The 13935-nt window shown below is 32.2% G+C and overlaps 1 protein-coding gene across 8 annotated transcripts in view; it reads right to left on the bottom strand.

Moving 5' to 3' along the window:
- Positions 1 to 13935, bottom strand: part of MKLN1 (muskelin 1) — a 303397-nt gene that overhangs the window by 43578 nt on the left and 245884 nt on the right. For 7 of the 8 annotated variants that reach the window (XM_045576813.1, XM_045576809.1, XM_036427159.2 and 4 more), the window contains 3 exons: positions 10637 to 10849; positions 4134 to 4355; positions 941 to 1070 (listed from right to left, as the gene is read on the bottom strand). In XM_045576813.1, the coding sequence (XP_045432769.1) occupies positions 941 to 1070; positions 4134 to 4355; positions 10637 to 10849 (565 nt within the window). The remainder of the gene's footprint in view (positions 1 to 940; positions 1071 to 4133; positions 4356 to 10636; positions 10850 to 13935) is intronic. The other variant, XM_045576828.1, reaches the window with a different exon arrangement.

Here is a 13935-nt window from a genome sequence, read left to right as displayed (position 1 = left end):
TGCCCCGTCCTCTTTGCCTTCACAGAGCCTTTATCATTTCATTTCTACCCAGAAAAAAAAGTGCTAGTAAAAAGTATGGGTCCTGAGGGCAAACTACTTCATGTGTGTGGTGGGTTTTTTTTTGTTTTGTTTTGTTTTGTTTTTTACAATGGTGCAATCTTTTATTAAAAGAAAACTTTCCCTCCTAAATTTGAACAACTATTATAATTTTAAAAAACTGTTTTTATAAATAATAGCTAAAAGGAAAAGCAAGCTATTCTAATTTCTCACCCTATTGCTCAAATTAGGCATTTTAAACCCCTGGGCCATAAACAAACATACCTTTCTCCTGTGCAACTAATCACAGGCAAAGTGACTGTGTATCATCTAAAGTAGGATACTTCTGAGAGTGACTGGGGCAGTTTTAATAATTATATCAGGGCAATATACATAAAACTGGGACTATCTGAGGGAAACCTTTACCCCATTACGAGGATAACAACTTCTTGGATGCTGAATTTGTAAACTTAAAGGGCATTACCATTATATGTCCTCCCTCAGAATAAAGACAGACTCTACTATGCTAGTGCATAATATAAAATACTATACTGAAAGCAGAAAGTGGAACTGATTAGCAAATATAGAATAATATAGTTTTTAGGATATCAATTCTTGCAAAGCCCCTCCTCCCCGATAAGCACACAAAAATTCCCATAGAGATTCATATACTATCTTTCTGCTCCAAGGAAATAATAATTAATATATTTTAAACAGATAGAAATGAATAGTTTAGCTGAAAGAAAGAGACAAAAACAAGTTTTCTGACCTGTTAGTCAGAATTACTTCAATTAAAGAAATGGGGCAAAGATGAAGAATGGATAGAAAGAAAAAAAAGTGGGCTATAGTCGTCCACCTTCTAAAGTATTTAAGACATGAGAGAAGAATCAGCAAATGCCTTTACCCATTCCAGAGTCCTTCTTGGTGCCATCTGATATTATATCTACATGATCAGAATCCACATCATAACTAAAGAAATCATTCAAATAGGTCTTCGATCGCTGGCCACCAAATACATATAAGCAACGATTTTTCTGAAAAAGAAGAAAAAAATGGCAAAGAAAGCAGTCACTTCCATGAAAAATTCAGAATGATCTTTAAAAAATTTAAACCTCTATAAAAATACTTTTTTGACAGATTCCATGCAGCGGAGTACTATGATGATACAAAGAGAAATGAAGATGCTTTCTATTGAAGAATATATAATGCTAAGAGGTGATCTCCAGGATATCCTATTAAAGTAAAAAAGCAAAGTGCAGCCTAGCCCGTGTGACTCAGTTGCTTGAGCAGAGTTCCATGCACCAGGAGATCACTGGTTTGATTCCCAGTCAGGGCGCATACCCAAGGTGAGGAAGCCATAACTGATCTCATAGATGTTTCTATCTCTCCTTTTCCCTTCCTCTTTTTCAAAACAAACAAACAAACAAACAAACAAATAAAATAAGAAAGAAATAAAAACATTAAAAAAAAAAAGCAAGGTACAGAATAATGTATACAATGTGCTCTCTTGTGCAAGAAATGGAAAAAAGAAATGTGTATGTGTTTGTTTCTTTCTCCAAAAAGAAACAAAGGAAGGAAACAGTTACTTCTTGGAGAAGGGATAGAACAGGAAGACAGCAGGGATAACACTAGATCTCTTAAAGTACTCAGACTTTTGGTTTTGCTTTTAGAATCAGGCGTATGTTTTTATTTAATTAGAAAACAAATTAACTCAAAAGAAAAAAAATTTCTGAAATTAGAAAACAAAAACAAAAAACCTTTCAGTACATAAAGATATGACCACATAGAAAATATTTCTAGTGACTTTAATTCATGTTTTTGAATACCCTTTCTTAGTGGGCTATATTCTAAGCAGAAAAATAATAAGAAAGCAATTTTAAACAGCATTTAGTGATTTTGCTGTTAGTTTTGCTATTCTGTAAACTATAAGACAGAATAATATAATACTGACATTAGGAAGGAGAATTTTAAACTTAAAAGATATATAAAATCAAAGATATTAAAAATTTAATCTTTCATTTGTATTAGATATATCAGTATAAACTCATGATTTAATTTTTCTCTTACTAAAAAGGATATATATATGTATATATATATTATACACACACACAAACATATAGACATGCTCGTAAATACACACACCACACACACACACACACACACACACACACACACACACACACACACACACGTACTGGGAAGGGGGCATGCCTACTAGCCAAAAATAGAGAAAATTTTTGGGCATCAAAAAAATTAGTGGCCCTGGCCAGTGTGGCACCAATGTGTCACCGCTTGATTCCAATCCCTGGCCCAAGTTGGGACACATGCAGGAAGCAAACAATGGATGTGTCTCTCTCATATTGATGTCTCCCTGCCCCCTTTTTCCACCCTCTCTGAAAATAAATGGGAAAAATATTCCTGGGTGAGGACTTAAAAAAAAAAGAATGACATCATTGAATTAAACACATCAAATATATAAAAATCGATGAGTTCATAATAACACTTAAAAAAATCTATCGGTTAACTTTGGAGCCTCAACTCATTAATATAAAAAAGTGATAAAGGAAGAAAATCAATTTATATTACCTATCCTATGCAGTTTACATATCAGAGTAGCCACACAGTTAATAATTTTTTAATAATACAATCAGTTAGTAAATGCAGAAGAAATGACAAAATTAGAAAAATCACCATTTGACAATCTTATTGAAATCCAGGCAATGATTATCAATGGCTGCCATGAGGTAAAATGTTGATAGGAAACTATAATTAATAATCAGGTTGATAGCGCCTGAATTCACTGAACAATTTTACAACCACCAAAAGTATAACAACTGCATATAAAATGCCTCTTGATATTTTGCAATCAGACCACCTATGAAGTATTCCTGCACCTTTCCTTTTGCGCTCCCCAAAAGGGAGAGTGAATCTAAAATCAAGTACTAGATTTATGGAAGTGATCATTTTGTAAGTTATATACATGTCTAATCACTGGGTTGTACATCTGAAACTAATATATGTCCACTGTAATTGAAAAATTATTTTTTTAAAGTGACTCTGGATTTAACTACCAGGAAATATAGATCACAATAAATGACATTATGATAAAATAAAATCAGCTAAGTCAAGAATACAAGAAATTCTAAAGCTCACATAATTCAGTTTCTTTAACAAATAAGTGGTATGTGGGGGAATAAAATAAGGGGGTGGGTCAGCACTATTATGGATTAAATAAAATTAAGAGATCTGACAACCAAATGTAATACTTAGAATTTTCTGAACCCTGACTTGAATAAGCCAATTATAAAAAGGTACTTTTCAGTATTTCAGAAAAATTCTATGTATTAAATGTTAAGAAATTGCTTTTACTTTGGTTAATATTATAATAGTATTGCAATTATGTTTTTTTAAAATCCTTAACTGTTAGTGACACACTACTTATAGGTATCATGATAAGAGTGTCTGGGATTTGCTTTAAAATACCCCAGCACTTAAAAAAAATCAAAGAAACATTAAAAAAAAAAAAAAAAGAAATATAAGTAGGGCAGATATATGAAAAACAAGTGAACTATTGACTGTTGAAACTAATGAGTACACTGGAATTTATCATACTCTTCTCCCCACTTTGGCATATGATTAAAATATTCCATATGTTTTTAAAGTTATATTCACAGAAAAGTTTAATGCATTGCCTGTATGTTGACTTTGCTGATAAATTTTAATTTTAATTCTATAATGTCAATTCTTAATTATTTGCACTTAATAAAGTATAGCAAAGGGAAAAATACGAACAGGTAAGAAAATTGATCTTGCAGTTAACAGAAAGAGATCTATATAAGCAATGAAATTAGTAAAAAAAATTACCTATATTATTATTCAGGTGATCACTCTTTAGGAATTACTAAGTTAATGGGAAAGAGCCTCAATTATAACAGTCCGCTATTAAAAAGTTTTACTTTTTGTCTATCATTGCTAACACTAACCATTTATATCTAATGAAAAGTTTTGATCGCTTACTGAAAAAGTAGATTTCACCACTTTTCTTACTGAGAAACACATGACAAAATAACATAACACAATGTACAGGATATTCTTACTGAGTGAAATAACATGCAGTGTCCTATCCGAGACTGGATATCCTCAGGCCCAGCATTGCAGGAGTCCTCTCGAAGAAGTTTCCAGGTTTGACATTGACAGTTGAAAGCAAACAACCCACTGAATTGTGGTTCACTGGCTCTGCTGTCGTCTACACTGCCATTACAAGTCAAAATTCTACCCCCAAAGGTGTAGATCATATGTTTCTCTGAGTCCATACACATCTATCAGAATAAAAAAATAGAATGAATAGTTTTAGATTGTTCCTGTTATATGTGTTAAAATGAAACTAATGTGTATTGTTTTAGATTCTCAAAAAAACCTAAACTATGTCTTAATAATGCTAAGTACCGCCCCTGATTATCATACACATTTATTGCAATATTGTCAACCAGCTGGCAGATGGATTTCTAAATACTTTCTCCAGTTTCAATTTTTCCCTCTAAGAATAAAATATGTTGGATTAAAGAGCTTTATGCATTCTTGAAACTGCATAATTTTTATACCACATCAACCAGCAAATAATACATGAGGTGCTGATCAGTAAACCTAAGAGTGAATACAGGTCATACTCTATGGATAAAAAGTGATCACACACTCCTTACAAGCATCCTATTAATCTTGCTACCATTAAATAAGAGAGCAGATATGTGAATGAGTGATGCAACTAAATTCATCTCTCTGCATTTATTTTACAAAACCCTTCAAATTATGTTAAAAACCAGAAAAACAGACTTTTGCAACAGTCTTCAGACTGATTTCTACAGTGTGATGAATCTTGCCTTTTTTTTTTTTAACACAATACTATAAATTTAAATTTACTTGAGGTATGTTATGCAACTCAAGTTCAAAAGCCAAACTAAATTCTTTCAACACAGATGATAGTTTTTCATTAAAATATCTGCGAAGTCATTTATCGAAGATAATAAATAAGAATTAAATTCTATTTCAAAAAGTATGTAAGTATAAGTTGGAAATTAGATACTGAACACAAGTGGCATTTATAAGTAAAGAAAAAGATTGTGTGCACAAACATTATTTTGCTAAAGCACAAATACTAGCCATAGTATGTTCAATTCTCTCCTCCAATTACTTCTGCTATTCATTTTTTGCAGTTTTTAATAAAAAGATTTTTTAATAATTGTAAAATTTGGTTTTAAAATTAATGTTAAAGAGAAGATTCTAACCAATATCACCCCAATAAATTTTTAAAAATTAAAATAAAAAAGACTCTAGTATCTTCTAATCTTTACCTACCACTAATAAGATCCACTCACTTGCCATTTCCTAGGTTCCTGGCTGATTTTCATAAATTAAGGTGAAAATCTATTATACCTCAAAGGTGAAATCTTAATGAATATGGTTGCAAAACTGAGATAAAGTTTTCATGTCCCTGGCCTCCCAAAGAAAGTGTTCTCACTTTAATCTTCAATAATCCTATCATTAAAAGCAATACATACATTCCTGAAGACGACTCAGTATGGCCCATTCACCTACTATATATATGACTGTCTAGGGCTGCAATGAAGCTGGGTCACTGTGCCCCGTCCTAAATACTTACGGCTTAAGTCTCTCCAAACACTTGGGGATCATGTTAAAAATCCCAAGGGACACACATTACATAAGCCAATTATATTTTCATAAATTTAGAGTTATACTAATTTTGGCCAATCTCTCTTATCAGGTTTCTTATGGTTATCCAGCCCCTAAATTCTACTGCATATGGCTACAAAGGGATTTTCTCTTTCCTTTGGAGGATATTTAATTTTGATGTGCTTGTTCTCAGTTATCTGCCTACAAAGGTACTAACCAGTTTTCTGAGGTTTTTAGGATTTTCTCTTAATCCTTGGTTATGAAATTTCATTAAGGAAGTATCTAGGCAGGGATATTCTTTTTCATTCATCCTGAACTGTACTTGGTGTTCCCTTTGTTCTGAAAACTGTCTTTCTTCACTTTTAGGAGTTTTCTTTATTTTTACCTTTTGTTTTGGCCAGCATTCTCTTCTTCTAGAACTCCTATTAGATGGTATCGGAACTTCAGGACCTCTCTGTTTCTTAACTTTTCTCTCTTAATTTCAGCTCATTAAGTTAGTAACTATTTTGAGGTAAGTGTATCCATTCTGCTTTTCAAATAATTTGCTGAGATTGAAAAAAACCTTTAATTTGTAACTTTTCGAGATATGTCTTTTATGAATGCAATAGCTGTCTGAATTGCTCTAAAAATATCACTTAAATTTATCCTAAAGGCTTCTTCAGCATATACAACTGTTTTTCTTTGTTAATTCTTTTTTTTTTTTTTAAATACATTTTATTGATTTTCTTACAGAGAGGAAGGGAGAGAGAGAGAGAGCTAGAAACGTCGATGAGAGAGAAACATCGACCAGCTGCCTCTTGCACAGCCCCTACCGGGGATGTGCGTGCAACCAATGTACATGCCCTTGGCCGGAATCGAACCCGGGACCTTTCAGTCCGCAGACCGACGCTCTACCGCTGAGCCAAACCGGTTTCAGCGCTTTCTTTGTTAATTCTTAATTTGTTGACTTCAGCACCCGTTTCATGGTATTAATTACATTAAAATATATGAATTTTTTGGTTGTTCTAGTCCTCTTTATATCTGAGAATCACTAGTCATTTGCCTGCTATATATACAATAGCCAGCCTAGAGGGACTGGGTGGGGAGAAATGGTATGTGATGCTGTGAAGGGTTCCACTGCTGCTCTTCAGCTGCCCTTGGGAGTATTGCTCTACCTTTCCAGCTCCAATGCCCACACTCAACACCTGACCTATGGACAATATCACACTTCAGTGCTACTAAAAGTGAAGAATGCTTTGCTGTTCAATCTCCCACCGATCATCTAATGTTTGTCTCAGCTATATAAACTTTGTGGCTTCAATCTTACAGGCTCTAGTTTCTTCCGGTTGGATCTGATCCTATCTGCTTTCTACCTTAAGGAATTCTCCCCTTACCTCCTCCCCACCCCCAATTAGTTTTAAGTTCTCAAAGGGCATTCTTTTTTTTGTTTTCAACACTATTACTAATATGTTCTATTGTCATTTCATAGGATACAGGGAGAGCAGTAAAAGTATGTGTTCAGCCTGCCAATGATCCACACTGATCTATGGTGAATGTCAATGAGCTGAGATTTCCAATCCTTGACTGAAGTTTCTCCTGCAAATTCTTGGCTAGCTTATATTCCTTTTCCTAGTAATTTCTTCAAAAGGTGGTCATACTTGGACAGTTTCTCTAGATATAAAATCCTTGACTTACATTGTCTTTTTCCTATCTTCTAGATGTTGCTCTAATGTTTCCTGGTACTGAATGTAGCTGTAGAGAAATCTGGTATCAGTCTCAATTTATTCCTCTTATAGGTGACAGAATCATTTTGCCTAGTTTCCCCCTAAAATGGCTTCTTTATATTTGAAATCCACTGTTACTAACATATGTCTTAGAATTGAATGCATAGGTCAACTTTTTTTCCTTTCTGATTATAACACACACTTTTGAAATGTGCAATAGTCTTCTTTCTTCAGAAAAGTCTTCTTGAATTTTATTATAAATATTTGTTGTTCCATTATTTTGTTTTTTGTTTTTAATGTCTCCAATTATTTGTATTTTGGCTTATTTTTGCCTTTCTCCTCTATCTATTGGGTATAATTTTCTGACTAATCCTTTTATTAATCTTTATTTCTATATTACCTGCTCTTCTTACATCTATGCTATATGACCCTTACCTATTCTTCATTATGCTCTATGTAGTTTTCATTTCTGAAAATGTTACTATGTTTTCTTCAATTTCTCTCCTGAATTTTACCAGGTCCCGTTTCACCTGTTCCTCTTATTTGGTCATCTCCGCCGAATTACTGAATTTATGCTTTGTAGTTTTCTTCAAAGTATCGAGCTTCATTAAATCATCTAATTCATGTTTGGATACTGATATATAATTTTCATCTGCTATTGTGTGAGGGAAAGTTTTGCTGGTCTTCTTTTTATTAATTTTCCTTAGAGTATCTCTTTGAAAATTTCGTGTTTTAAGCTTTTTAAATGTTCGTATTTAAATTTGTTGAATTTTCCTGGACCAGATAACAGAAGGTTCCTATGAAAGGGTAATGTTCTTGCTCAAGGACTCCCTCTGCTGTTGCTACTGAATTAAATGGCTTCTTCAAAATGTAGTCCATCTGTGAAGCCCTATCTTTTTAAAACTCTATGAACCCTCATCTGTATGTGTGTGGGGGGGGGGGGGGGGGGGGGCGCACTAAGGGGAAGGGGCGGAGTGTTTCTATTTCAAGACTTGCTTTCCTCCAGCTCCTTCACTAGATATTGCAAGAGGAGCACTGTTCACACTTGTCACGGTTCCTATACTTTTAGAAGATGGTGCTTCCTGATATCTACCACTTCTGAGCCATTCTGGGTGCTTTGCACATTTTATCTCACTAACTCCCCCAGAGTCTGCCCTGCTAAGTCATAACTCTACTAGGCTCCCTCTACATTCCCAGTTCTCCCGTTACATTACTGTCAGCTTTAATACAGGTTCTGAACATTTCAGTTATTTTTGGCTAAACTTACAAGAAATTGGGAGTTGTGGGTTCTCTTTGGCTCCTGGTTTTGCTGAATATGTGACTTGTGTTTTTTGTTTTGTTTTGTTTTTTAAATCTTTTTTGTTTGTTTGTTTTTGTTTTGGTTCTCATTGTTCCTGAAAATCACACAAAGCAACAACATCGAAAGCTTCAGAACTAAGCTGCCAGTATGTTCTTAATAAATCCAAAGCTTTAAATTTATTAACTGTTAAATTTAAAATTGCAAAGTAACTTTTTAAAGCGTTTTTATACCTCTAGCTTGCTCACGTTCTTGAGTGTTGTGTCAAATCTTAAAGTGTCATGAACAGCCCTAAGTAATTTTGAAGTTCCAAATTATAGCTTTATTTACATAAAACAAAATAGAAACTAGAGGCTTATACGGATTACACAAAGTCACTGAGCTAATTATTAGCTGAATTAGCACTAAAATCCTGGTTTCTTCACATCTAATCATTTGAAAACCAAACATTTAACAGAACCTAGCTTTCAAGGAACATTCTATTTTATCAAAGTCAGAAGAAACAAAGACCATACATAAGGACAATATACTTGTACTTAGACTATCCCTTAGCTATTCTTTTTTCAACTTGTAAAAATAAAGACATAAGTATCTTTTGTAAAAGAAATTTGTAACCAGTTGAAAGCAAGAAAATAGTTTCCCTCAAAATGTTATCTGTTGATGTTTTGTTTTTAAAACATCAGAACCAGCCAAACTTTTTTTGGAGCTCTTACTTTCCACATGAAAACACTGACGATATCATAGGGAAGTGCAAAGCTTTGCAGAGCTCAGTTAAATAGAATCAGCAGAAGTTCCAAATTCAATCTAAGGAAGAATACTTGAGAACTAATGTTTTTGATTTTCCACCTACCACTTATAATACTTGATAGGCATATAACCCAGTCCTCTTTTCCTTACCATTCTACTATAACAACTAATTGTTATTATAAATATAGTAAGTAATTTAAATATAAATATAGTAAGTAATTAACAAAAATATGTAATAATAAATAAAGACTTGGTTTTAACTCATATATGACAGGAGATAAGCTAGTCCTAAACTAGATTCTATTATAATTATAGCACCATCTCCTATTTCTTAAGTACTAGACAATGCTATGTTCATCATTACAGTGTTAAAAGGTTTTTTGAAAGTTTTTTCTCCCCAACACTCAAAAAAAAAAAACTTTGGACATGGTTTGAATCAAATAAAACTGCCTACAGAATTCAAAGTGGTTACTGTTTTGTTTGAGGTACTGAACTATACTGAACTGATTGACATGGAATACATATTCAAATATAGGTAAAAATGATAATGACACTGATGGAAATGATGATGAGACTTACATGCATATTAATATTAAAATGGCTTACAATATCGCTATGTGTAGTCTTGTCTATAACATCATTATCTGATTTTTTATTAGTGCTAATTTTAAACTTCATCTAGTTTATGTCAAATTTCTCTGTTTTATAATGTTTGTGATTATATACAAAGGTAAATATATTTCACACAAGTTGGAAGAAAAGTTCTAGATTTCAAATTCCTTAATTCATTATAAAGTAATTTAAATTTCTTCCAGGAATGTAGATTAAGAAATTTTAAAAGGGAAAATTGTTATTGTTATGATTCCTAGACATTTTTATACAACTAAGTTTGCTTTTCCTGATACATACTGCTCCATCTACTATCTAAAGTTTTTATAAGTTAACTTTTGTGTTCTGAGAAATTAGTATTTTATCCTGCAATATATAAAAGAAAAAAATTTTAAAGGATAACTACTGGCACAAGTTTTTTTTATTATCTCTCACAGATATTTGTAATAGAAATCTAAGAGATAACTTAGATTATTAAGCATAACATATGACAAACACTAAGAGAAAGTTACTAAGCACTAATTAATTCTACCATATATTTATCTGTGCACCGAACCTGATGATCAAACACCAATTTTGGCCCTCCATCAGCAGCAGTATCCTCACTGAGTAACATCCATGTGTTAGTGTCAATATCATAACGATAAAAGTCACTTTTCAGAGATTTGCTGTTCCTCACAGAAGAATCCAAATAACGGCCCAATGTGTAGATTTGCCTTCGTTGAATGTCAATGCACATTTTATGACATGATCTGGCACTAGGACCATTCTATGGAGAGAAAAAAGAAAAAAGAACAAGAAATTAAAAGAATAACAAAATATAATTAAATACCTCTTTTTGTTGACTTTCATTACAAGCTTTGTTCAGAAACTCACAACAATTTAACTAATACAAGTCCAACAAAAGAAGTAGTAGAAGATAAAAATCTCTCCATAGAAATGCTTAAAATCTACCAGTTAAGATGAGAAGAACTATTCTGTACCCTATGATATTCTGTTCATAACACTTTTATGGCTTCTATTACATACTCCATTGTGCACAGAGTTTAATTCTCTATTATATGTTGATCTACTTAAAGATACATTTAGTCCTTTAAAATATTTCTCTTCAGAATTTCTCACCAGAATCTAGCACAAATAGGCATTCCAAGAATATCTAGAATCACTGAATTTCATAACTAATAGGACCCTTTATAAAACATCTAGTTCAATTAACCCCTTTTAAACACAGGCCTAAAAGTCAAAAGATAAGAGGCATCCTCCTGAAAGCTAGTACACTAGTGAGAGAAGCAGAATGGGAATCCAAGTCTTTGGCTTTTTCATCTACCCTGTATATTACATAGAAGTCACTTCCCTGACTGAATCAATAACACAACTAGAGGAATATGGGAAGAATAGTATATTACAAAAAAAAATCAATTAGTTGAGATCATTTGTATCAAAGGATGAATAAAAGGTAAAAATTATTTATAGTATAAACTAAAAGTAGAGTTCATGAAGCTAAAAAAAAAACAAAAAACACCTTCAAATGGGCAAGACTGAATTAGCTGAAAGACGGAAAACAGAACTTTTATTAAATATCCCTAAATTCTGTCTATATTATTACTGTGTGTGTATAAATATTTTATTTAATCTGTATAACAACTCTATAAAGAAATATCATCATTTCATAGAATCTAAGTAATTTGTCCACAGTCACAAAACTAGAAAGTAAGATAGAGAATCTAAGTCCCAGGGCAACCAAGGCAAAAACTATGTTCTTTCCACTATTACAGATTGTTTTTGTTGTTGTTGTTGTTTTTAAGAAAAAAACACAAAACAAAAAAACAGCAAAAATACATTTAATACAATGTGTATGGTTATGATTGAGATGAAGAATTGCTGCTGCAGAAACAAAAGAGTTGAAGTATAAGGCAGAAATAGGAAGCTTGGTGAATGTGACAGAAAATCATATAAGCAATAAATAATTATTACAAGTTTCTAGAGCAGGAAATAAAAAAGTGGTACTATATGAAGAGAAATCTAGCATTATTTAGATTACTTAAAGCAATAAAGGTATTCAGCAGAAAGAACAGTTTGACATTAATGTTTTTAACCCAGATATTAAATTGATTTAAATCTGCGTGTCAGCTTGGCCGATGTTGCTCAGTGGTTGCTAAAAGGAGGTCACAGTTCAATTCCAGGTCAGGGCACATGCCTGGGTTGTGCGCTGCATCAACGATTCTCTTTCATCTATCTCTCTCCCCCTCTCCCTTTCTCTCTGAAATTAATAAAAATATACTTAAATAAATAAATCTGAATTTTAGTATTCATACTAATTATTATCCTAAAACTATTTTTAAAAATTTTTAATCAAGAAAAATCTTTGATAAGGTGAAATATTGAGAAAGAATTTCTTGTATAACTAAATAATCTCCAAAACAAAGATGGGGTAATATACAATAAACAAATCAATGCCATACTTCCTAGAATGTAAAATTTGAAATTGTATTAGGAGAATAACAACTTCTTACTTCATTTTAATTAGCAAGAGTGCTATTAAAGCCTTAGGTGGCTTGGCTCAGTGGATAGAGCATCAGCCTGCAGCCTGAAGGGCACAGGCCAGGGATGCGGACTCAATTCCCAGGAGGGGTATATAGGAGGCAGTCAATCAATGATTCTCTCTCATCAATGATGTTTCTATTTCTCTTTCCCTTTCTCTCTGAAATCAATAAAAATATATATATTTTTAAAAAGAGTGCTATTAAATTGTTGAACAATTATAACCTAAGTTAAAAAAATAAAATAGTAGGAATAAATAGATAGGAAACAGACAAAACCAACAAACTTGGTTCTTTGAAAGATTAATAGAATTATAAACCATTCTAAGACTAATTTTTTAAAAAGGAAGAGAAAATACAAATTGCCAATATTATAAGTGAAAGCAGAAATATCACTACAAATTCACTACAAATTAAAAATAAATAAGGGCCTAGTATTAAAAAAACAAGCAAAGTCTGGCAATGTAGATAAAATAGACATAGTCCTTGAAAATTACTTACCAAAATTGACACAAGATAAAAGAGAAAATCTGAAATCATTATATCTATTGAAAAATTGCATTTATAATTAAAAATCTTCCTACAAAGAGCACTAGTCCTATGTACTTATTATACACTGGTAAATTTTACTAAACACTTAAAGAAAAAAAATGTCAAGTGTATCCAAAATTTTTCAGAAAAGGAAAAATAACTTCCATTTTAAATCTGTACTATATTCCATTCCTAATTTAATTTATGAGGACAATAAAACACTGAAACCAAGTAACAATATCACAAAGGAGGGGGAGGAGGAGGAGGAGAAATAATATACAGGCAATTAGTACACAGAGACACAAAACTCATTTTTAACAAAATATTATCAAACAGAATGTAGCAAGATATAAAAAGGATATTTTATAACTAAAAGGTTTATCTCAGGAATGCAAAGTTGATTTTATATTTGAAAATCAATGTAATTAATTCATCACATTAACAGAATTAAAGGGAAAAAACATGATTGTATCAGCACATATAGAAAAAGCATTTTTCCTCAGAATATATTCATGAGGAAAAACTCACAGCAAACTAGGAATAGAAACTTCCTTAATCTAATAAGGAATGTATAAGAATCCAGAATCTAATTTTCACTTAATAGTGAAATATAGATCCTGCTAGATCTGAAACAAGATAAGGAGATCTAGTCTCACCCCTTCTATTTAATATTATACTGGAAGTCCAAATCAATGCAAAAAAGCATTAATTAAAAAAAAATAGAAAGTTATGATAGAAAAAGAATGGGGAAAAAAAGTAAAATGGTTCTTATTCATGGTTGACA

Source organism: Pipistrellus kuhlii, unplaced genomic scaffold, assembly GCF_014108245.1.
Source record: "Pipistrellus kuhlii isolate mPipKuh1 unplaced genomic scaffold, mPipKuh1.p scaffold_m20_p_10, whole genome shotgun sequence".
NCBI classification, from domain to species: Eukaryota; Metazoa; Chordata; class Mammalia; order Chiroptera; family Vespertilionidae; genus Pipistrellus; species Pipistrellus kuhlii.
This window is presented reverse-complemented; position numbering and strand designations above follow the sequence as displayed.